Source organism: Peromyscus californicus, unplaced genomic scaffold, assembly GCF_007827085.1.
Source record: "Peromyscus californicus insignis strain IS unplaced genomic scaffold, ASM782708v3 Scaffold_7__1_contigs__length_154581171, whole genome shotgun sequence".
NCBI lineage: Eukaryota > Metazoa > Chordata > Mammalia > Rodentia > Cricetidae > Peromyscus > Peromyscus californicus.
Window position 1 is genome coordinate 18,852,598 of NW_026294595.1, and position 25,392 is coordinate 18,877,989.

The 25,392-nt window shown below is 37.6% G+C and overlaps 1 protein-coding gene across 4 annotated transcripts in view; it reads right to left on the reverse strand.

Moving 5' to 3' along the window:
* Nucleotides 1-25,392, reverse strand: part of Lrp1b (LDL receptor related protein 1B) — a 1,950,932-nt gene that overhangs the window by 36,924 nt on the left and 1,888,616 nt on the right. For all 4 annotated transcript variants that reach the window (XM_052726598.1, XM_052726596.1, XM_052726595.1 and 1 more), the window contains one exon: nt 5,373-5,547. In XM_052726598.1, the coding sequence (XP_052582558.1) occupies nt 5,373-5,547 (175 nt within the window). The remainder of the gene's footprint in view (nt 1-5,372; nt 5,548-25,392) is intronic.

Consider the following 25,392-nt stretch of genomic DNA (forward strand, 5'->3'; position numbering starts at 1 on the left):
AAGCAGCTAGATACATGTTCAGAAAATCTCATGTCTGTCACTTATATGTTAGGGGCATTATGAATTTACTTTTCAGTTAACTAGGACTTGGTGACATTAGTGTGAGTTATAAGCCACACTACACTACAAAGTTTTGTTCTTACTATAGGATTTGCTGGAGAGAAATGTTAGAATTGCAATAATTTTAAATCTGTGTGAAGGTACATATATTTGTACAGGTGTACATGTATTTGCGTTCTTACATGTAGAGGACAGATGAAAACATTGTGTGTCATCCTTGGGTATGCTATCTACCTCTTTTTTTAAAAAAAAGAGACACTCTCATTGGCCTAAATGTTAACAATTAGGCAGACTGGTTAAACTGTAATCCCCAGCAATTATCTTGGCTCTGCCTCTACATAGTTGATGACCCTGTGGTCTTAGTCTTGGAAAGATGGTTCAGCAGATAAAGGTATTTGCCACCCAAGTGGTTGACCTGCATCGATCACAAGTGGTTCTCTGACCTCCCTGTGCACACTGTGATATGATTATACCCCACACATGTGTCTGCATGCATATAAATAAATGCTATTGGAAACAAATAAATAAAATTAGTTCAAATGTTGAATATATATTATTAAATTTGATGCCAAACATTTTACTTTGTTTGAATCAAGGTATTGCATTCTATCCCAGGTATGTGTGAAACTCACTATATGGCCTAAGCTGGCCTAGAATTTCATGTAAGTCCTCCTGCCTCACCCCATAGAATGCAGCACTTACAGGTGTTTTTATTTTCAAAATAAGTTTTTCTTTTCAAAATAGAGCTAGTCAGTGAAAATCTAAAACTAACAGTGGAGGAGTAATGCAGGAGTACAAATGGGTGGGTATTCTTGAAAATCATACCTCAGAGACTAATTATAGTCACATTACAAGTCTGGGTTGAAAATAAAAACCACCTTCCTTCAATGGAAAACGAACCTAGCAATGCTATGAAAAATATCACACTGTCTTATGTGTTAAACAAAAAATTGTTTTGGTCATGGAATAATACCCCTGAGGAAATGGGGAAAATGTATATCCATGTTCCAGGTCATTAAGGTAACCTGATTTCCTTCATGAAGAGCTGTAAGAAAGCTGTGTACATGCTGTCTTAAGTAAATTACAATTTAGTGCTGTTTTTTGTCATCAACTGGTAAAAAAAAGTTGGTTGTTAAATAAGTCCAGACATGACCTTGATACTGAAGTCAGGCATCAGTATCATTGACTGATCATTCTGACCTTTCCATAGTGGATGACTTTTGTAGAACACCCCTTCCTAACTCTACACATGACCTTGATAATAAAGTTGTGTTATTTCATCTTTCTCAAGGTAGTTAACTGTTACAGTACACCCCTTCTAGGGTGTTACCTAGTGACATTAAGGTGTCTAAGAATGATAGGTTGGCAACTCTATGTTCATAATCACATTGCTATGTGCATATTCTCCTATCTTCTTGTAGGTTGTGTGGAGGTTAGAAATGTACTAGCTGCATATAACTTTGGTTGAATTTGAAGACACTTCTAAATAGCCTATATTTTAAATAACATGTCTTTTAAATAGCAATAGAAGTGGTGAATTAACTATGTGAAAGTTGTAAAATGGGGATATTTGAATCCAGAGTCTATCATGGGATAGGTGATGTGGTCTCAAATTTCTGATTTAATAGAGAGTAAAACATCCTTTACAGCTGATCTGAATATTGGCTTTGCAATACACATGCAAAGTGAGCAAAAATACACGGCCAACGGTAATGTCCTCTGAAATGTTAAGTGTTAAGGTACTTCTTTTTCTTCTTTCCAAGCTTTATTGAAAACAAAGACAGAAAAGCTATAGGTTCTCATTCTATTAAATGAATAATGTCAAAGAGAAAAAATTATCTCACTCTACATTGAAGAATTTTGCATAAAATGATAATAATATACCAAACTATATTATCTAAAAATGGAAAGAATGCAAATTAATTGTTTTAAGTCCCTGCTTTCAACCACTATGATTACTCTTGCCTTTTTCCTATTAACGTTTTATTTGAATTTGAAATTGAAGATAGAAGTTTGCAAATATTTTTAAGTATGCAACAAATACCACTTAATGCCTCAATTTACTGTATGTTATCTTCTATAAAGTCATATATGATTCAAACAAATTCACAGACTGTGGTTTAATCACTTCTCAAATGTGACTTACAAGTTATCTAGGAAATACAAAGAATTCTTAGGAAAGTTAATATCAAATGAGCCCCCTCTGAGCTGTTCAACATGAGGTATAAGTTTCTCTTCAATAATATTTACTTCTATCTCCAAGAGAAAGGATAACATGCCATGATGATCAATGCTGTAATGGTTTCTGTAGACAGTTTATAGTTAAAAATAGCGGCATAAGTAGAAGAGACTCATCAAAAACATCATGTAATCTGTTTTGATGAGGAACAGAGTACATGAGGAGAGGAGCCAATCCAGTGAAGTGGAAACTTCTTAAAGTATATGAAGTGATTATAATAAAGTGTCCAAATAATGAGGGGGATGGAGTCCAGACTGGCCATCTCTTATCACCAAACAAAGCTTCCAGTACTGGGACTGGGTTACATCCAATTGAGTTTTTAGCCAAAGGGGTCCCATGGAAATCCGAAACAATCCAGACTCTTGCCAAGACAATAGGTTGTTCTCCATAAAATGACAGTAAGGTCTCATTGTTGAAGACAACACCCACACAACTCATTAAATATAGGTTGAGCTGGTGCCTCTATAGAACCTTTATCTCTATTATCTAGTGTCTTTGGTATTGGGAGGTACTCTGAAGGATACCAAAAGAGAAACATAAACACCAACACAGCCACAATACTTTTGATGTACAATCTGTCCTGCCAACAAAATATGCTAGGGCAATGGTGGCACAAAACTTGAAGGAGTAACATATCAATATCTGATTTGACTTAAGGACCACTCCATGAGATAGAACCCAAACCTGGTACCGATTGGGTGACAAAGAATGTGAGACTAGATAGCCCAGAGCCCGAGGTTAAAACAAAACATTACTGATACAAAAACAAACAAATAAGTAAATACAATAAAAATTAGAACATAGTGATAAAAATAGCACCTAATGATATTCTGCTCTACTCATGGGTCAGTGCCTTACTCAGCCAGTATCAGAGAAGTTTGCTCCTTCAGCACATAGGAAAAAATACATCAACCCACAGCTAGACATTATGAAAAAAGTGAGACCTTGGAACACACAGCTCTAAATAGGATGTCTCTATCAAATCCCTCCCCCCAGAGCTCAGGAAAGCCTGTGGAGGAGGAGGCAGAAAGAGTTTAAGAAGCAGAGGGGAAGGAGGACACCAGGAGAATAAGGCTCTCTGAATCAAGCTCACAGAGAGTGAAGCAGGCACAGGGCTGACTGTACCAGTGACCCTGTGGATACATTATAGCTTTCAGTTTAGTATTTTTATGGGACTCCTGAATGTGCAAATAAGTGGGACATTGATTCTTGTAATTTCTCTTGGGATTCTTTTCTCTCCTGTTAGTTTGTGTTGTCCAACTTCACTGTGATAGTTTTTATTTTTATCTTACTATATCTTATTTTGTTTAAAACAAAAAAACAGACAAAAAACCCTCCACATACACAAAATGAAATAAAGTTCTTTCATCATTAAGAACTGCTGAGATCTGTGAAAACATATTACTTGGGTGATACATGTAAACATTTATTTTGATTTTATGTACTTATTAAAGGAATATCAGTCATTTTTAATTACTTGACTTGAAAATAATATACTTTCAAATTATTCAACATGCTAGGTTTAGTAATATCATTCATAAAGTTAACACAAAACATATTTACAGTAAGTTCTAATGTGAGAGTAAATAAAAAATAAATAAAACTCTTCAACATTGCCTGTAATAAAATTTTATTGGACCTTGTTTGCCAGAGTGACATTACTCATCTGACAAATCATAGAGCACTCAGTGGCAGGGATACTTTATGGCACACTGTTGTGTCTCTTGCTCTCATTCATTATAATCCTAAGCAAAGTAGATGACAGAATCCAGTCCTTTATAAACACTTCTGTTAGACGGTTTTTCAAAGTACTTGGGCATCAGGACTGACCTCTTACCTCATGGCAAGAACTTGTTTCATGATACAAACTGAATGACATGAGCCTTAACTCTTGGGTTCTTCTCCCATTCACTTACTTATAAAGACAAATTTCAAAGGACAACAAAAGTAGAACTGCTTCCAAGAACCCATAATTCCATGTACTTATTCTAGGTAGAAATTTCCAAAGTCAGACTAGGAAAAGAAAAATCTCAGTGCCTATGTCCACTGGAGATATATGTTGCTTATTCCCAGAAGCATCAACTAAACCAATAAAATATAATTATAATCTCAAAAGACACTTAATCAGAAAAACAGCAATAAAAATTCTAATCTACTCACTGTGACTATTGATGAGAAATAACTAAAAGCCTACAATGAACATTCCACACACTTGCATCTGTCATCTCAGCAACAAGAGGCTCTAGGTATGGAGGTCAGAAGACAATGTTTGGAGTTGGTTCTCTCCTAAAGTGTGGGTTTGGGTATTGAACTCACGTGATCAAACTTGTCCTACAATTTCATGGATTCCTCCTATCTCACTCTATTGAAAGTAGCACTTACTGGTGTGAGCTACTAAGTCTACATACATTGTATTGACAAAATAGAGCTAATCAATGAAAATCTAAAACAAAATAAAACCTAAAATAAATAACGTGTAAAAATATCTGTGGTTCTAAGCCTAGCACCTTTGCCTACTGTGCCATGTCACTGGCCTTTAACACAGCAAGATGATCTTGGATTCATGACCCATCACTTCCAGATACCTTAAGGACCTATTATTATTGCTGGTTCCTTCTCTTTTTGTCTCTTCCATGTCTCCCACCACCATCTTTTCCTCCTCCTCCTCCTCCTCCTCCTCCTCCTCCTCCTCCTCCTCCTTATTGTGCTTTTGCAATGAATTAAACCCTTGATAGGCAAACATGGGCCTATCCTTAACTCTACACATAGATTTTTGAATATATTTTCACTATTGCTTAATTCTTGGCTATATTTTTTTTTATTTTTATTTTTTTCTTGGCTATATTTTACATCTGGAATAATCTGATAACACTATTGAAGTTCACCTTCTTCAGATATTTGAAAAAGTGTTATAGAGTGAGCTTACTTGTACTTCATCTCTAGCTTTAAAAAATGAACTGTTGGAGATGTAGAACTGTTGAATAAAAAAATTTCATTGACTTCATAGTTTAGTTCTGAACCATGTGTCTTTGGCATAAAGATGCTTTATAAATCAAGCTAGATGCCTACTTACTTGCAAAATATATCTTCATTGTCTTTATTTATAATACAGTGACCCCCATGGCACCGTATACATTTGTCAATCTCACATTTTGGTCCTTCATAGCGTGTTGGACAGACACATTCAACACTCCCGTCATTTCCAATGGTACATGATTCGGAATTCACACAATAGTGGTGGCACACATCTAGGAAAAAGGAACAATGAAACACTTAAATGATGCTATGAGATATTATTTTCAGTCTTATAAATGATGTTATTTAGTTTAATATGAAAATGGTCCCACAATAGGTAAAATAATTTTAAAAATCAGCTTGTATATTACACAAAAGAGACTTCTCTGATAATGCTTTGATTCCTCTCTGTTTCTAAGTTAAGATCTACTTAATCCTGCTAGGAAGGTAAACATTATATTCATGCAATGCTAGCTGATTAGCTCTTTTTGTCCTGATTTCCTTAGATTTCTTTCCAATTAGCAGCACAAGTGTGGTTGGACATGAGCAGAAATGCTTGAGATTTCCTTAGAAACCAATTACTGTCGCCCTTCCCACCTCTCTGTATCCCTAGAGCAATGGAATATTTGGTGGGCAGATACAACACCAAAGGAAAGCTGACTAGGAAATTGGCTGATGATTCATGGGTGGGAAATGACAGAGAAACATCACTTTACTCAGTTCTATGTGAGCACTAAACAAACCACCCTCCAGAGTGAAACTTTCACATCTAATCTAAGCTTATTTTTCAAAGGATCTTTCATTTAAAGCATTACAAGCAGGTTTCTTCATGATGAAGGAATACTTACCTCAAGTATTTTGGTACATCTTGAACATTCATAGTTCAACAAAGGACATTAAAAAACTATTAATATAACATTCGAACTATTATGCTTCAATAACTTGAAAAGCAGATAGCTCTATATGTGTTCATATTAGAATGCAATGCAATTTTCCAAATTTAAAATATTTAAATTTGTAGTAAAAAGATGTAAACAGTTAATTAAATTTACCACAGTGTTTGTATTTGGAGGCAGTAATTTCCTTTTATCTATTTAACTGTTAAATAATGTTAAATGAAATTAGCTGAGACAAAAATATGATTAACCAACTGTGACCTGCTATATGACAATAATGGTGAGTGAGTTAATTAAAATATTGTTGATAATTCTCACATATGTGTGCTTGTCTAGCCCTTTATTAAACTAGCCAGAAAGTGAAGTTATTGACAAGCTTATTACATACTAAAAAATGTTGGTTTTAAGTGTGCTTACTCTTCCTGTTATGTTACACTAAGTATACTCACTTAGATGTTAGATGCATTATTTAAGCCCACCAATATGATTTTGGACTAAATATAAGAAGCATAGCTTTTCAAAAGGTTAGAATCTTGGAACTCTAAATGGGAACTGGTATCTATATACTGTGGTGTAGTTTGTGGCCTCTACAGTGAATACAGTATGTTATGTCTCCCTACCCTAGCTTGTCATGTGTATATCATACACTGCAGATGATTGTTTTCATAGCATAAAATTGAATCCAAAGAAAGTAAGAAAAGTGCCTGTTCATGATAAATCTGTAGAATGAACAGATACTAGAATAGTAGTTAGTAAATAACTCCAAGTTGCATTTTACTAAGTCAACCACTTTCTGCTTCACAAACAGGCATGCTCTTGGACCTTTCCTGGAGATATTTAAAGGAGAGAAAGTATGTTTCATTTTTCATGTTTTCAGGCCTTGAAAGTCAAGGTTAGGAGGTGTTCAACAGCAGGACTGCTCTCTGCACTCTAGTTGGAAAGCTGCTTCTCAGGGCCTACCTGTTTAAAATATTCTATCTTCCACTTTTCTTGTGATGTACAACATCTGAGAACGGCATTCTCTGCACCTTGGTAATCAGTTATCATCCCTTTGATAGCATGTGTAATGCTCTTGTCCCTCTCCTCCATCCTTCTTTTTTTCTACCTTCTTTTCATATTTTTTGATTCTTGTATTAAAGTCCTCTCTTCTCAAAAGTATGAAGTAGTCTTGAACGCATTGGCATAGAAGATCACTTCCTAAATATAACACCAGTAGATCAGACACTGAGAGAAACAGTCAATCAATGGGACCTCTTGAAACTGAGAAGCTTTTATAGAGCAAAGGATAGGGTCAATAAGGCAAAGCGACAGCCTACAGAATGGGAAAAGATCTTCACCAACCGCACATCTGACAGAGGACTGATATTCAGAATATATAAGGAACTCAAGAAATTAGACATCAAAATGCCCAACAGTCCAATTAAGAAATGGGCTATAGAACTAAACAGAGAATTCTCAACAGAGGAAACTCAAATGGCTGAAAGACATTTAAGGAATTGCTTAACATCCCTAATCATCAGGGAAATGCAAATCAAAACAACTCTGAGATACCACCTTACACCTGTCAGAATGGCTAAGATCAAAAACACTAAAGTCACCTTATGCTGGAGAGGATGTGGAGCTAGGGGAACTCTCCTCCACTGCTGGTGGGAATGCAAGCTTGTACAACCACTTTGGAAATCAATATGGCACTTTCTTAGAAAATTGGGAATCAATCTCCCCCAAGATCCAGCTATACCACTCTTAGGCATATACCCAAGGAATGCTCAATCATACCACAAGAGCACTTGTTCAGCTATGTTCATATCAGCATTGTTTGTAATGGCCAGAACATGGAAACAACCTAGATGCCCTTCAACTGAAGAATGGATAAATAAAATATGGTACATATACACAATGGAATACTACTCAGCAGAGAAAAACAATGACATCATGAGGTTTGCAGGCAAATGGATGGATCTAGAAAAAATCATCCTGAGTGAGGTAACCCAGACTCAGAAAGACAAACATGGTAAGTACTCACTCATAGGAGAATACTAGATGTGGAACAAGGATGACTGGACTGCTACTCACATCACCAGGGAGGCTACCTGGAAAACAGGACCCCAAGAAAGACACGGGGATCGCCCAATGATGGAGAAATAGATGAGATCTCCATGAACAGCCTGGACGTGAGTGGGGGTAATGAAGGGCGAGGGTCGAGGGAAAGAGAGCTTGGGGGAGCGAGAGATCCCAGCTGGATCAAGAACGGAGAGGGAGAACAAGGAATAGGAGACCATGGTAAATGAAGACCACATGAGAATAGGAAGAAGCAAAGTGCTAGAGAGGCCCACAGAAATCCACAAAGATACCCCCACAATAGACTGCTGGCAATGGTCGAGAGACAGCCCAAACTGACCTACTCTGGTGATAGGATGGCCAAACACCCTAATTGTCGTGCTAGAAACCCCATCCAATGACTGAGGGAACTGGATGTAGAGATCCATGGCCAGGCCCCAGGTGGAGCTCCAGGAGTCCAATTAGTGAGAAAGAGGAGGGTTTATATGAGTGAGAATTGTTGAGACCAAGGTTGGATAATGCACAGGGACAAATAGACAAATGAATGGAAACACATGAACTATGAACCAATGGCTGAGGGGCCCCCAACTGGATCAGGCCCTCAGAATAGGTGAGATAGTTGATTGGCTTGATCTGTTTGGGAGGCATCCAGGCAGTGGGACTGGGTCCTGTGCTCAGTGCATGAGTTGGCTGTTTAAAACCTGGGGCTTTATGTAGGGATGCTTGGCTCAGTCTGGGAGGAGGGGACTGGACCTGCCTGGACTGAGTCTACCAGGCTGATCTCAATCCTCGGGGGAGTCCTTCCCTGGAGGAGATGGGAATGGGGGGTGGGCTGGGGGCAAGGTGAGGGGGGCTGGAGGGGGGAGAACAAGGGAATCCGTGGTTGATATGTAGAATTAAATTATATTGTAAAATAAAATTAAATTAAATTAAAAAAAAGAAAAATAAAGAAAGACCTCTCTTCTCACAGATTTTTAGCTGTAAGATTCCTAAACCCATGGTATTGAACAGGTTGCTTAACACTTGTATTAGTTGTTTTTTCCATTTCTGTGATTAAACAGCATCCCAAAGTCTAAAGAATTTAGAGTTTACTTTATTGAATGGTTGTAGAGAAGTAAGTCCATCATGGTGGGGGAGGCATGGCAGAAAGCTGTAGGCATGACACCAGGCATAAGAATATGAGAGACCACATCTTCTACTATAGCAGTAAGTAGAGAACAGACTGAGAGTTGAGGAAATCCATTCTCAAAGCCCACCTCTAGTGACATACATACTCCTTCCAGCATAAGCCATGCTTCCTAAGCCTTCCAAAACAATATTGCCAAATGGGGATCAAGTGTTCAACTATCTAGACACATAGGAGATATTTTTCATTCAAACTCTGACATTTGACTCCCTGTCTCTACTATGCCCAGAGCTCCAATCATAAAGAAAGATACATTGAGTCCAACTGCAAAAGTCTTTCATAGTTTCAACACTGTTCAAAAGTCAAAAGTCTGTTCTAAGACCCAAGACAAGTCTCTTAACTTTAGTCACATGCAAACTCAGAAGGCAGATTTCAGACTTCCAACATAACGTCACAGGGTATATATTACCAGTCTAAATGGGTAGAATGGGAATATAGTGAGGAAACACTCTCCCAAAACTAGACTGGGATTCATCCGGACAAAACCATATCCCATAGCTCTATTTTCAGTGTCAAAGCGCTGAGATGGGTCCATCCCTCCAGCTTCGCTGTCAGCACATACATATCTTTGTTGGGCTGATTCCACTCCCTGAACGCAGCAGTAGACACCTCATGACTGTTATCTCCACCATCTTGGAGTCTTCACTGCAACCCAGGGTTCACTTTCAGGTCTTCAAGCAAGAACTACCCTGCTACAAGCTGCCTTAGCCGCTTTTCTGAAAACACGGAGCAGGAATCTATTACCCCTCCATACTTATACTGTTCATGCCTCTAAAGCCAGTACCGTGTGGCTGACACTGTCAAGTTTGGCTGTCGTGGGATGGACCATACCCCACTTCAAATCACATTAGCAGCAAATTCTTAATTCAGTTGCTTTTTAGGAGCAGTAAACTCATAAGGCTCTTTTTCACAAGTTGCCAATGACATGGGTTGGTTCTTGCCCTCTAAGAACCTGAAATGCACAGCAGTTCATTTTATCTCAATGGTGTTAATCTCCTAAAAAAAATAGAGCCTCTATTCTGGCACACACTGTGAATGCAATACTAATCTTCCTAGTGCTCTTTTGTTTTCCAAAGTATATATTTTATATTTCTTTCTGCTCAGTTGCTCTTTTCATTGCATAAATTAACAGTAACAACCATGCCACAGATTTAGCATTCTGTTGGGTTGAAATGTCCTCTGTTAAAAAATCCATTACTTATTTTGCCTTAGGTAAGTTTGTAGGACAAGAGCAGAAGGCAGCAATAACATTTCCCCATATTCACACGAAGTCTTTATCCTCTTAACTAACATTGTACCCACCTGGAACACCCTTCCCCCTCTTTCCCCAACCATCTTCTCTGCTCCCAGCATCCCTGATTTTAAGCTTCCACTAGAGTGGTCCTTTATTTTCTACATACAGTATCCAACACCTTTCTTACTCTAAAGTGTCAAAGTATTCCACTTTCTTCTACAAAACAACATTGTCAGCATCTTCACAGAAAAAATTTCTCAGGTACCAACTTCTGCATTAGCCATTTTTCTTCTTTGTGGTACAACACTATTATCAAAGGCAACTTGAAAAGATAGTTCACTTTGACTTACTGGTTCTAGAAGTATGTGTCCATCATGATGAGGCAGAGGAAAGCCGCAGACAAGACAACAGGAGCAGGAAGCAGAGAGAACGAATTCAATGGAGGGTGACTCTATCTACCCTTAAAGACAGCCTCTTTCAGCAAGGCCAACCTCCTAAACATCCCCAATATTGCCACCAACCTGGGACCAAGTACTCAAATGCCTAAGTCTATGGAGAACACTCTCCCTGTCAATCACAGCATCTGATATACAAGTTACAACACAAATAGTGGATGTGTGTAAATTAAAACAAAATACTACAATTCCGAAAGTTCTCTGATATCCCATGACACATACTATATCTGCAAGTTCAGAAATGAATATAAGACATTTGAGAATGATGATGATTCTAGAAAATTCTAGATTCTCTGCAACTCTTCCCAAATTATGACTGTTCTATAGACCACAGTAATTTTACTCTATTTTTCTTTCATTCTCTTCTAAGCTATTATGAAGCACAAGTATTAGAAAAAATGATATTACCATAAACTCTATCCATATATTTACCTTTTTATGTACTCACAAATATTACAAAGAAAATATAAGCATCATTTGAGTTGTCTATCTAATTAAAGGAATACTTTACCAGCTTTTCTCAAGTTAGCAGAAATATTAATTTAAGCAAAATGAGACTTTTTTACTATGCAACTATTCACTTTGGTTTTAGAATTTATAATCTTAGGCTAGAGGGATGGCTCAGTGTTTAAGAGTATACACTGCTCTTCTAGAGAAACTGAGTTGAATTTCACTATCTACATCCACTTGTAAACATAGCTCTAGGGATAGACAGTGACTCTGGCATTTGTAGGCACGTGGTCTTATGTGCCCATGAGCATGCACACATACACATAAAATAATAAAAATAAATATTAAGAAAAGTATGCTCCTTACAAAATGAACTTCAAAACAAGCAGGAAGCAAATGGATCTTTGGTTTCTCCAAATCCCAGAGAAATCAGTCAAGAGAGTTCACCCCTTTAAGCATCAAAAGTTTTAGAAATTATTTTATTTTTAAAAATATATATTATTTCTCTGAGAATATATTTCCATCCCATATATCCCCTTCTTCCAATTCTTCCCAGATTCATTCATCACATAAAATACATTCATATAAAAATGCTTTGATGTTTTCTCCATTAATTATCCTCTTTTTCCTATATTTGCTGAAGTTCATAGTTTTCTAACTTTTTTCGTGTGTCATTGCTGCCGTATTAGATGTTACTGAACATTAAATAGTAGTCAAATCAGAATAAAGACCTCATAATTCCTTTCAAAACAGGGCATGACACACCAGCGTGCTTGATTGGCACCAGCATGCAGAGGACAATGATTTTCATTTACTTCTTGACATTGACCCATGCATACATGCAAATATCATGTAGTTTTCCTCACCAACTAACTTTTCAAATTTTAAACTTAGATTAATAATAGCTATTGTTACTAAAATAATTGTAAAATATAATATGGTAAAGACACATATTACATGAATTCACACAGTTGCGGACCTAGATTTTATATAAAACTTTCTATCAAGCACATAGAGATGACATAATAGTGGAATTGAAAGTGCTTAAAGGAACAAAAGAGATGAATTAGAGGGATTTTGGGTAACAAGGGAATGTAGAGAAATTTAATCTGAATATGATCAAAGTTTAGCTGTATCAGTATTTATGTGAAAATATCCTTATGTAATTCAGTACAATGAATATACACTTATGGGAGAAAGAATACAGCATCATTTCTAATGACTAGAATGAAAAAAAATCAGATTAGAAGGAAAATATAGATGATCAAAGCCTTTTTTTTGTAGTTGGGGTTGAAAGAGGGACAGGATTAAAATTAGAACACTGTAAGACTGAAAGTAAAAGTTTCTAGGTAGATCAGTGAGTGTTCAGTAATGGTTTGGATTTATGGAATGACAAGATACATTTGCATAACTTTGAAACTATATGAGCAATTAGCTTATGTAATAGACATTGAAATATTGTGCCTGCAATGGATAGATTTCTAAACATAGGCACATGTGTAACTGTATACTAGGAACTTTACTAACTTTGTAGAGAGTGGACAAATGTCGAAGTGGAGAGGAAAAAGAGGAAACAAAATCTGACCTAGGCTTGCATAGTATGAATCTATACATATTATTATCAAGAAAGTTTAAGTTGGAAGTTTTGCTTCCTGTAGAACATTCTGTCAGAAAAGTTTAATAATTTTGCTGACCTAAAAGATACATTTGAGATATATGCATGTGATTAAAAAAAACCCCACAATACAATGAACTCTTGTGAAGCAAACAGGGAAAATCATGAAATTATATAGTAGCAATACTGAATGCTCACAATATAAAGTTGTCACAAAAACCCTGAGGATTACTACCAGTACCAAACACAATTTTATAATCCAGATAACCACGAGGACTACGTAATTGTAGAGTATTGATATTGTAATTAGGGAAATTGTAGGTATAAATGTTAAAAATACATCTATTTTCTGTAATAGAATGAAATAATTTTTAAGAAAAATCATTAGTGCAACCTGTAACATCTTTATTCTTTCTCAAAGACTCTTTATCAGGCAGCCAGAGATCACTGAAATGCATCTTTAAACTAATGTTTGTGTACAGTACATGTGTTGGTGACAATATTTAGCTACTCATATTTACTAATAGGCTATTTATATTGCATTAGTAAAATATGAAATTTCAACAGACAGGGCTTCATGTAGCCTAGGCTGGCCTTGAATTGGCTATATACCTAATGGTGGCCTTAAATTGCTGATCTTCCTGCTTCTGCTTCCTGAGTGCTAGGATTACAGACATGTCTTTCATATGCTAGGCAAGCACTCTGTCATTTGGCCTATACACTCAGCCTCCCACGTGTTTTTAATATATGCCAACTGAATGAATCAGTTTTAATAATTAAAGTATGTGGCTTAACTCACATACAACTTACTGTATTTTGGAAATAATTACCTATTGTTCCATTGAATTACTTTATGTAAATATATACTGAAATATTTTCTTCCTATTTTTATGTTCTTAATGGATGAACAACATTATTCCAAAATTGTTTTCCATAATTTTAGTCTTTCTATTGGATCTCAAACATCTTTAACCCTACCCTTGTAATCCTGAGACTCTTTTAAATGATCTAACATAAAAGTGATAAGACTACAGTTCCATTATCTGACTCTTGAGTCACCGTTCCTTACTATGATTAACTAAAAATGATATAACTATTTGCAACCATTAATTCAAATCTATCTCAATATTTACAATATTTTTCTTTCAAAATAAAAACATTAGCACATACTATTTATGGGGTGTGGATTTTTTGTACATGGCTTTGTCCTGATATAGATTTAATTTGTCGAACCAATTTCTCACAAAAAAAAATATTCATTTTTAAGTGTGGTGAAATTTTATTTGTGCACCCCAATAAAGCTTATCTGAAGATCAGAGGAAAAAGCTAGCCACTGTATTAAACATGGAAGTCAGGCAATGGTAGCACACGCCTTTAATCCTAGCATTTGGGAGGCAGAGATCCATCTGGAACTCTGTGAGTTCAAGGCCACACTGGGTACAGAGCCAGGCATGGTGGCACACATCTTTTATCCCAGCGCTAACCATGGAGGTCTGGAGGTACAGACAGACAGGAAGTGACAGAGCTGGGTAAAAATAGGAAGTGATGTAGCTGGGCGGAGAGAAGAAATGAGATGGCAGGGACAAAAAGGCATATAAGCTTGGATATGCAGAAAGTAGTTCTCTTTTTAGCTGAGGATTTCTAGTGGTAAGAACATGGTTGGCTTTTTTCCACTTCTCTGATCTCCCGGTTTTTTACCCCAATATCTGGCTCTAGGTTTTTGGGTTTTTTTTTATTAATAAGACCATTTAGCAATTCGTCTTACATTTAAGGACAATGTAAAACTCTCTTCTGAAGTGACTCTGTCAGTTCACATTTTCACAAACAGCACACATAAGAATACCAAGTGCAATGGTTCTCAATATGTTGGCAATGAATCCTATGTATTAGGGTGTGAGGGGGGAGACTGTGGTCGAAGGACTTTTACAGGGTTCATATATCAGATATTTACATTATTACTCATAAGAGTAACAAAATTAGAGTCATGAAATAGCAGTGAAAATATTTTTTTTTTTGTTTGGGGGCCGCTACAACATCAGAAACTGTATTCAAGGGCCATAATGTTCAGAAGGTTGAGACCCACTGACCTGAAGTGATACAATATTTACTTTTGTGGATTTGACTGTGAAAGTGGCAGCTAGCACTGCTTAGGGAGAGCGAGTATCTCTTTATGAAGGATATGGAACCTAATGAGCTAGTATGGATAACTTCCCAGAACCTTGCTCTTCCTTGAAGTGAAATCTTTCTAGAGCACAGAAAATAACTGGTCCCAGCAGGCTGGACACAGGAATATAAGCTTTGGTGGGGTTCTGTACATAGTCACAGATGTTCCAGACACCAGCTCTGTGCACACTCACAAATGTTGAAAGTAGTGTCTGTGTGCACATGCCCGATGTTCCAGGGGGATCATGTTCATATAAGTTAGACGCACCATCTTTGTGCACACTCATTCAGATTCCAGGCCCTGACACCACCCCAGCAGAGCTGATAGAACACGACAAACTCTAAGGCCAGCTGTCACTTCTAGTGGGGCAGTCAAGAACATGAGTAGTGACAGTACAATTGAAAACTACAAAAGAGAGGTACCAAGTTTCCAGGACAAAGGAAATTTAGGAAGACAATATGGGATTAGACAGCCAGCAGACAGCATAGTGATTCCAAGTAAGTAAAGAACAAAAGGCTCAAACAGCTGGTGGGGGAATTGTTGTGGAGCCAATGACCATGTTTCAAAGTTAGGAGAAAAAGGACACCAGGAACAAGCTGTGTAATGCAGACTGAACCCAGAGCTTGACTGGATGAAGGTGCTTGCTTTCTTCTCATCAAGAGAAAAAGAATTTCAAGACACTAGGGAGACTGTGCACCAGAACTTATCCCACCAAAACTGTGACTGCTCTGAAGAATCTCATAATGTGACAGATGGGGAAGCTGTTGGTGATTGTAGGACATTCCACTTCCTGTGTCAATAGTGTCACAGTTACAGCCTCAGTTTCCATTCATCTTTGCAATAATAAGAACAGCTGAAAAGATTCTTTTATTTCCTGGTTGTTTTAGGTCTCTCTATAGGCTGGCTGTCAGTTTAATAACTCAAAATTTAAAATTCCTTTTTTTAAACAAAGCAGAAACTTGGAAGACCAGGTAACTATATGCTCCTGCGTGGACAAGGGCATCAGATGGTGTGATGCTGTACAAAGAGAAGCCCGATTTTGGAGCCATGTAATTTTCAGGTCTTACAATCTCTAACAAAGAATATAAGGAAAACTTCCTACATCTAATTTTGGAGACATGGAAAATATACTGATAATATTCATCTCAAAGATACTGTGGGCACTGATAGAAATTTCATGTTCTTTCAATTCATTGGCATGTATGGGTGTGATTACTGCACTGAACACTCTGCAAATGTCAGTTCCCTGCAGTCCTCCACAGGACTTCACCTTCTTCCTTCCTCATATGCTGTCCCTCATGTTCCCTTTCATCTGACGACCTTCTCTTCAGGTCACCCCGAGATATCACTTCTGGGTAGAAATCACTCATTTATAATGAATCTTAGGCTCTTTTTGCGAGCAGGGATAGCTCATTGCCATGTTTCACTAAACTCTTCTATTGCATCATATTTACTTTTCTGAACACCACAACCTATTGTAAATTGGCAGCAGGAAGTACTTGACACAACTGTTCACACAAAGCCTAACATTAGTTAGGTGCCACGTGAACTTATCAGCTGACTACAGTACAATGTTTCTCTGACAGCAAGTACTAAACATAATTTGATTACATCATCAACACAATAGTCGCATGTCCACAGCTCAGACATTGTTCAACAACTACTTTAAAACTATAATTCTAATACCAGCCATATTATATCTTCTGTATTATTCTTAGGTCTCTCAACTCTGTAATCTAACAAAACTTCTTTTGCTTGGGAACCTGATCCTTTAACAGCTGAGCCCTTGTTCCAGCCTCAGAGTTTAGTACTTCATGTCTGCACTGATAATGTGTAGGAAGGAGCCTTGCAATGTCATAGAGAGTAAGCTGGCTTAATGGGCAGCTTTGTCCTAGTACTATTGTCCTTTAATTAAAAATAACCTCAGCTAGTGTTGACTTCACAAATGACACCTCTATTTAAATGCACAATGCTGTGCTTTTTTGCTTTGATTGATAGCAGGCATCTTGGCATAGACCCATATGAAAATTCAGCTCTATTTGTTTTTAGGAAAATAACTTAAAGAATGTTAAATTTTAGCTTTGTTACTTTATCTCCTTCTTTTTCCCTAAATTACTTTTGCTAAAATTAATTTGCATTCAGACCTCTGGAATTTACCTTGCCAGTGAAGTTGTGAGATGTTTTAACTCAGCACAACTAAGAACTGATGTTTTACCTCCCACTAATAGCCTGTAATTAGGTGCCATAATGAGCCATTTTGTCATCCCTTCATTTACTGGGGGGAGTGATGCATATGCCAGACACGCTTTTGACGGAACACCGGGTGCACTGAACTTTGCTGACTCACACTGATGGATTCTGAATTTATTACATTTCCTCAGATACTGGATTTGTCATTTTAATGGCAAAGCCCAAGAATAGCATCAATGTTCTCCTGGATGTTTGCTGACATCTTGATCAACAACTCCTGGGGTCTAATTCTGCCTGCTTCAGGACCTTGGGCACCTTATTTAACCTCTGTCTAAGGATTAATTGGTTAATTTAAATAAGTGCTTTGCAGTAAAAGGCGGGAAGCACTCTGACTGCTAATAGTAAGGATAAAATCATAACGCTGCCTGGTAAAGCAGCGGGCAGCCACACACTGTGATTCTATTAAGTTGTCAATTAAGATGCAAGCTAACTGAATTTGGTCTTTGGAAGGATGCAAATTTCTGTAATGATGGTTATATAGCATTTTAAGGCAGTTCAAAGAGAATCAAGAATTCTGATTATTTGATATAAATTTAGAAAAACTGATAGAGTATAATCCATCAATTGGTGGAAGCTAATAAATCAAGAGATTTTTCTTTAAAAATTGAATTGAAATGGAGTGTGGTGGGACATGCCTGTAGTTTGAGCAGTCTGAAGACAGCATAGAGGACTAACATCCTATAACAACTTCAAGGTCATTCTTGATTAGATATATGAGTCTGGTGCCAGCTTAGAATATACAAGACACTTTAAAACAAAAAAACAAGAACAATATACACACATACATAATAACCATGGATTATCCACATATAGAACAGACATTTTTCATATGATATGTTGATTATCTTTTAATTAACTTTTTCAGGCCACTTTCATTTAGATATGTCATCTATGAAATTACTATTTATATTTTGTTCATTAGCTGTTGTTGCTCAGTATAATGTCAAAGAAGCTTCAAATCTGAGGAATACAATAAATAAAACAGTAGAGTGAACAAAGCCAGGAGACATAAAAACAGAGTCTTGAAAGAGGTAGAGGTAGATGTCAGTTCAAACTAAAGAGGAAGTGAATGATTTGCAAAGGGAACTAGCAAGCACTGGATATAGTCTCAGTGTCGGAGAAGTTGGCTTCATATGGAGGATAGTCATGGCTGTGGCTTTACTAGAATAAAGGACAGTGGGACAGTAGCTGGAATTACCCTTCATTTCCTAGAAGTCATTACAGATTTTAAGAATGGTTGAGCACAAAAGAAAAAAAAGGAATTAGGGCATTAGTAGAAAACACTTAATGTCAGCATCCTCTGCTGTGCTGATGGGAGAGGGATGAGGTAATGAAGATATGGATGAGATCACATGAGTGTAACTGGATTGTATTTGCATGTGACTGCTGTCCTGGGACATACAAAATTTAGGCAAAAAGGACAGTAGGCATAATGTACTGACACCTTTATATGTCGAGAAGAGCTTGTCTTCATATGAGAATAAGTGAACTTTTAGAAAGGAAATAGAGAGCAAAAATTAACCATTTCTTTACAGTCACAGATATGGTCCTACTGTAATACACGGGGCACCATAATTAATGCTACACCAAATAAACTAGTGCAGGCAGCTTGGCTCTGTACTGTTCCTTGTGCTTCCTTCACTGACCAGCGATATGAGGCATGCTTTGATAAACATTAAGTAAATTTAAGGATTGAGTCCTGAAGGTTGATTGCCTGGTTCAGATCTTGACTCTAACTTAGATTTACACCTGGGTGCCACAAAATTTCTTTATGCTACATTGCTGCTGTTTTCTTTTTTTTTCTTTTTTTTTTTGTGGTTTTTCGAGACAGGGTTTCTCTGTGTAGCTTTGCGCCTTTCCTGGGACTCACTTGGTAGCCCAGGCTGGCCTTGAACTCACAGAGATCCACCTGCCTCTGCCTCCCGAGTGCTGGGATTAAAGGCGTGTGCCACCACCGCCCGGCTAGCTGCTGTTTTCTTGAAATTATGATTAAAAAATGATACCTAGTACTTTGAAGAACAAAGAGAATCAATAGAATGAACATGAGAAAAACAACTGAGTATATATATATATATATATATATATATATATACATATATATGTGTATATATATATTTCAGTGAATGTGTTTAAAATAGAAAGAAATTTTATTTTACATAAAACAGACAAATGTGACTGCCATTTGATAATGTACACATTGGTAATTAAAGAGAGGAAGCAAGGATATAGTTTTGTAATAAAACAAACAGGTCCCAGCAGTTTGGATGTTTGAGTAAGAGTAGAGTCAATGAGCAGGGCTCACATTCTGGGTTTGCTTTAAAGGTGAAAGTTATGAAAGACTGAGGAGTCACCAAAGACTTCATGATTTTGGACTGAGTAATGGATGTTCCTTGTTAAAGATAAAGGAAAGATAATGTGAGAATTCAAGGTGAGAAATGTTAGGTTAACTGAGAGATAAGGTTGGCTGTCACAGAAAATTGAAAATAAGATATGAAACTTAAAGTAACAATTTATCTGGAGTTATAGATTTAGAGACATCATTTAGGTGCTACAAAAACCCTACAGATAACTAAAGTCATCTAGACACTGGTTTCCAAATTTATTTGTACATAAGAAACATTTTAAAATATGTAAATACTGTATAGTTAGAATGAAAAAATGATGCTTTGAAAACATTATTTTGAAAAGTCATTGAGTTTATTGTAAACTCTGAGAAGATGTACAGGAATCATTAATATTTGGAGGGAGAAGAAATGGAGATGAGAATGGTGCTTTCAATCACAACAGTATTTACACTGGAATTAAACATTTTACCCTCAGTAAGCAAAGAAGCAATTTGGTTAATTTGTCTAGGCTTCATAAGCAAAGAAGCAACACAAAATACAGATGAGAAAAGACAAGAGTAGTGCCTATTAAGATGAAGATTATGTCTTTAGGAAAAGGAATCAACACATTGATGAAAGTTATTATAAAACAGGAATTGAGACTTGACCACTGGACACAGCAAAATCAATCAACTTGAGTCTCATAAGAGCTGTTTCTACAGTACAGTAAAGACAGAAACTTAACAGAAGTAAAGTCAATGGAGAGAGAGCTACAGAGGACTATGACAACAAAGATATTTTGAAAGAATGATGCTCCCAAATAAAGGAGAAGGTGAGACAGGGAAATGAAGCCGTGACTGACAGATACTGGCATGGGAAGTTTTGGATTTGTTTTTTCAGAGAACCTTGCTAGAGATAAATGTCTAGGAAGCTGGAGAAAGGAATTCTGGTTCTGTCTATGCAGCTGATGATGAGACAAGCATAACTACCTCCGGCTTTTCTCTAACTATAGTCCTTTGTGCTACTTATGAGAGTTGGGGGATGGGAAAGGATGATGCTCCCTACAGGTTGTCAGGAGAAGAAAGAAATAAGAGAGTGAAATACGCACATATGGGAATGATTAAAAGCACAGGCCTTTGAACTTAAGCTGGGAAAGAAAGTAGATAAAATCTTTTAGAAAAGTGTAGTGGTATTTGCTCCGCCCATGTCTTTGGACTATAGGGCCCAAAGGAGGTGGTGCTTCCTGCTGTTGTACATGATCTCTTATAGGGAGTTGGAGAAGGGTCACATGCTCCTTCTCCCTGCTCCTGCCTGTGAGGTGGATTTGCTCAGACAGATCAGAGGATGACTTCTGCTGTCTACTCGGTTCTGTATTCATGAGTGTATTTCCTCAATTTATATCTTAATAAATTCTGTCACCCATTTAATAAACTCATGTAGATTGATCTTAACAAGCGGCACCAAATGTGGGATGCGCATGTGACCAAAAGACCCCCACAGTCCCTGTAACACCTGCCCACAGCCTCTGCGGCAGTGGCAGCAGGTTGGCTCAGAGGCTCGTATGCTTGCTGCATGCAGGTCAGCCTCACTAGCACCCCTGAACCACTCAGTCCCAACCATGTGGCTCTGAGCCCCCTGTCCCTTTACTGGGGCTACTTGCATGACTAAACCCTAACACAGGCAGGCAGCTGTTGATGAGTCACGAGGCATGTGATTCAGTCACTCTTTGGCTAGGCGACCCACAAAGCAGCAGTTCTTGTAACCACTGACACAAGCATGTGTGTTCTTCAGTGGATAGAGCACCAGAGAAAGGTGCCCGCACTAAGTACCCTGCTAGTTCTGTACTTGGAATTGCCAGATCAGGTCAGACCTCCACCTGGTTAGAGATTACCAGCAGACTGTTCGTTTACTTTTTTTTTTTTCCTGTGTTTCTTTTTTTTTTTTTTGATTTTTTTAATTTATTTTAATTTATTTTGCAATACAATTCAGTTCTATATATCAGTCACGGATTCCCTTGTTCTCCCCCCTCCCATCCCCCTCACCTTCCCCCCAACCCCCCCCATTCCCATCTCCTCCAGGGCAAAGCCTTCCCCACAGACTGAGGTCAACCTGGTAGACTCAGTCCAGGTAGGTCTAGTCCCCTCCTCCCAGGCCGAGCCAAACAATCCTGCATAGGCCCCAGGTTTCAAACAGCCAACTCATGCAATGAGCACAAGATCTGGTCCCACTGCCTGGATGCCTCCCAAACAGATCAAGCCAATCAACTGTCTCACCCATTCGGAGGGCCTGATCCAGTGGGGACCCCTCAGCCATTGGTTCATAGTTCATGTGTTTCCATTCATTTGGCTATTTGTCCCTGTGCTTTATCCAACCTTGGTCTCAACAATTCTCGCTCATATAAACCCTCCTCATTCTCACTAATTGGACTCCCAGAGATCCACCCAGGGCCTAGTCATGGATCTCTGCATCCAGATCCCTCAGTAGTTGGATGAGGTTTCTAGCACAGTTTAGTGTAGCAGCTGCCAATTCCAGAACACCCTGGGACGCCACCCTTGAGAGCACATGTGACTGACTGCCTGCCTGGTGGCTTCCACCAATCCATCTGAGTACAGTCCTGGTGCCATGCCCCCACTAGCTACTGCCATCACCAGCCCTATTACACCAACCAGATAGACAGCTCCTGCCAGATGTGTGACTGCACCTGAGTGCTTTCAGTTCATTGGTGTATTGCCTCATTGTTGTATACAATCTGTTGTAATCCCAGCAACCCTACCTAGTGCTCAGGGTTTGCCTGGGTAAGTGCTTAATTGACAGGAGCCATTCAGGGACCTGAATCAGCTTGCAACAGACCTGTTTTGGTGCTACACCTGCAACACCTACTGGCCAAGCAATGATACTATACCCCACCCCCCAAAAAAACATTTTTTTGTTTTCAGTTTTCAGCAAGAACTGAAACACCAGTGATCAATGATTTCATCCAAGGTAAAAGTACTTCATAATTTTATACCTTAAAACTGATTAATAAATAAACTAATAAAATTTTCTTTACAAATTTTGAATATTTCTCAAAACATGGCAGAAAATACTACATCATAAGAATTTAAATTTTTTCTTGCTTGTATAATGAATTAATTTTTACAAGACATATATGACATTCCTGAGGTGTATATGATACACACCATTTTAGCATTTAGCATAATAATTCACATAGCATTGAAAAATTGGTTTAATAAAAAAGATTAGTCATTATTGGAACTGATACAGACTTTACAAGGTTGCAATGAAGACTTAAATAAACAGATTATTTCTCTGAAATTTGCTACCCAGCATTTACAACGTAGTAATAAAGACTTAAAGAAAAGGTTTCTTTGTTTGGAATCTACTAACTTACTACAAGAACTTCAATCCATTAACAATAAATGTACAATGAGTTTTGATTCTCTTGATAATAAATATGACTGTTTAGTGGCTAAAACAATAACTCTCTAGAGTAATGTTGCTGATATTCAGATACTTTATAACGAAGAAAGATTATTATTAACTAATAAAATAAGGGCTATGGTATCATGTGTTTCAGAAGAACATAAAAGTTGCATGATTCCATGAAATCTCTGGAATCCCTTACAAGAGAGGAGGTACACTCACTGCAAGTGACCTTAGGTGATCAGTTACAAGCTCTGGAAGAAACTCCTAGTAAAGATGACAAAGGACCTAACAGGCAGAAGGAAAAGGTCATAAAAGTCATAACATCTCCAGATGGCTCTCATAAAATGGCTTATCCTGTCATCATCTGTGAGAAGCCAGCAAATGATAGACATCTTGAGCCCTTTGTGAAATATATGTTGCAACCTATTCTTATGAGAGATTTAAAAACCAGTGGTCACATACAGCATACATTCAACATATGTAAAACAGATGTTAAATACATGGTCTTCTACAAATAGAATCATACAAGGTGACTGCAATCAGTTAATCTCAGCTGTTCTAGAATATAGCCAGCAGTTACAATAGAAAAGCTGGTTGAGAGAAGAAGCAAGGGTCCTAGAACAACAGGATAAAATCAGAGGTTTTGAGATCTCCCAAGATCAAATTCTTGGTGAGGGATGGATGCTTCGCTAATAGAAATGTACAAGCTACTTTTGATGAGAATACAATATCCCTATGCCATACAGCAGCTCTAAATGCTTGGGGAAAAATTTCAGAAACAGGAAAACCAACTGAACTATACACAAAAAATTTCCAGTTCTCACAAGAACCTTTTACTGATTTTTTTTTTACAAAGGCTAACCAAAACTATAAAAAAAAAAGTGTCAAAGAACTAACTAAGACAAGTATTAACTGATTAACTGAGTCCTTGGAGTTTAACAATGCTAATGCAGAATGCAAAGGAATACTTACACCATTGAAGGTCAGGTAAGCACCTTTGGAAGAATGGGTTCAATATATTAACAGTGTTGAGTTTTTTAACTATGTTGATGAGGCTTAGAGAGGAAAAGCAATTTCTATAAGTGGAAGGAGGCCTCGGGTACTGAATGTTTTAACTGTGGTACACCAGGTCATATAAGTAGATAGTGTAAATGTGGTGCTCCTAGAAGCATACTCCTTCTAGAAATAACCCAAGAGGGAGACATCAACCTTCTGGATTATGTAAAAGATGCAGCAAAGGTCGACATTGAACCAATGAGTGCAAATCAGTAATAGATATACAAGGCAACACTTTATCAGTAGGAAACACCTCAGGAGGTCTCTTGCAGGCACCCAAATCAAATGTGGTCCAAACATTTCCAGCCACTGTGGAGGAAATTCCTCTCCAGGACAATTAAATAACCCAGTGTCTAATGTAAAGAGTGATATTGCACTCGATGATAGAACATCTCTGATAGATGAATCAGAAATTTCTAAGTACACAATAAAATGAATATTTTGACAGACTTCCATAAATAAACAAAGACAAAGCTTAGACTTCAAATTAATGGCATTGTTCTAGAGAACCTGGTAGTCATAGGTACAGATATGACTATAACTACACCAAAATCATGGCATCTGAATGGGCCTCTTCAAGAGGTAGATGTCCAATTTCTAGGGATTGGAACCCTATCTCAGGTAAAACAAAATTCGAGATGGATTGAATACATAGGGCCAGAAGGACAGAGAGGAAGGCTGAGGCCATATGTGGCAAATGTAGTGGTGAATCTTTGGGGCCAAGATTTGTTACAGCAGGGAATACCCAGATTAAAATTCCTACAATCTCACAAAGGGAATATAGACCAATGCATCTTGCTAGGAATAATATTACAGCATACCATAAAAAACAGCCACCAACCATTCAGGCTGTACATAAACAGAGCACAACTGCTGTAGAACTCTCAGAAGTACCAACAGGCCTAACTTTAAAATGACTAATTAATAAAGCTGTTTGTGTTGGACAATGGCCTTTGACAAAAGA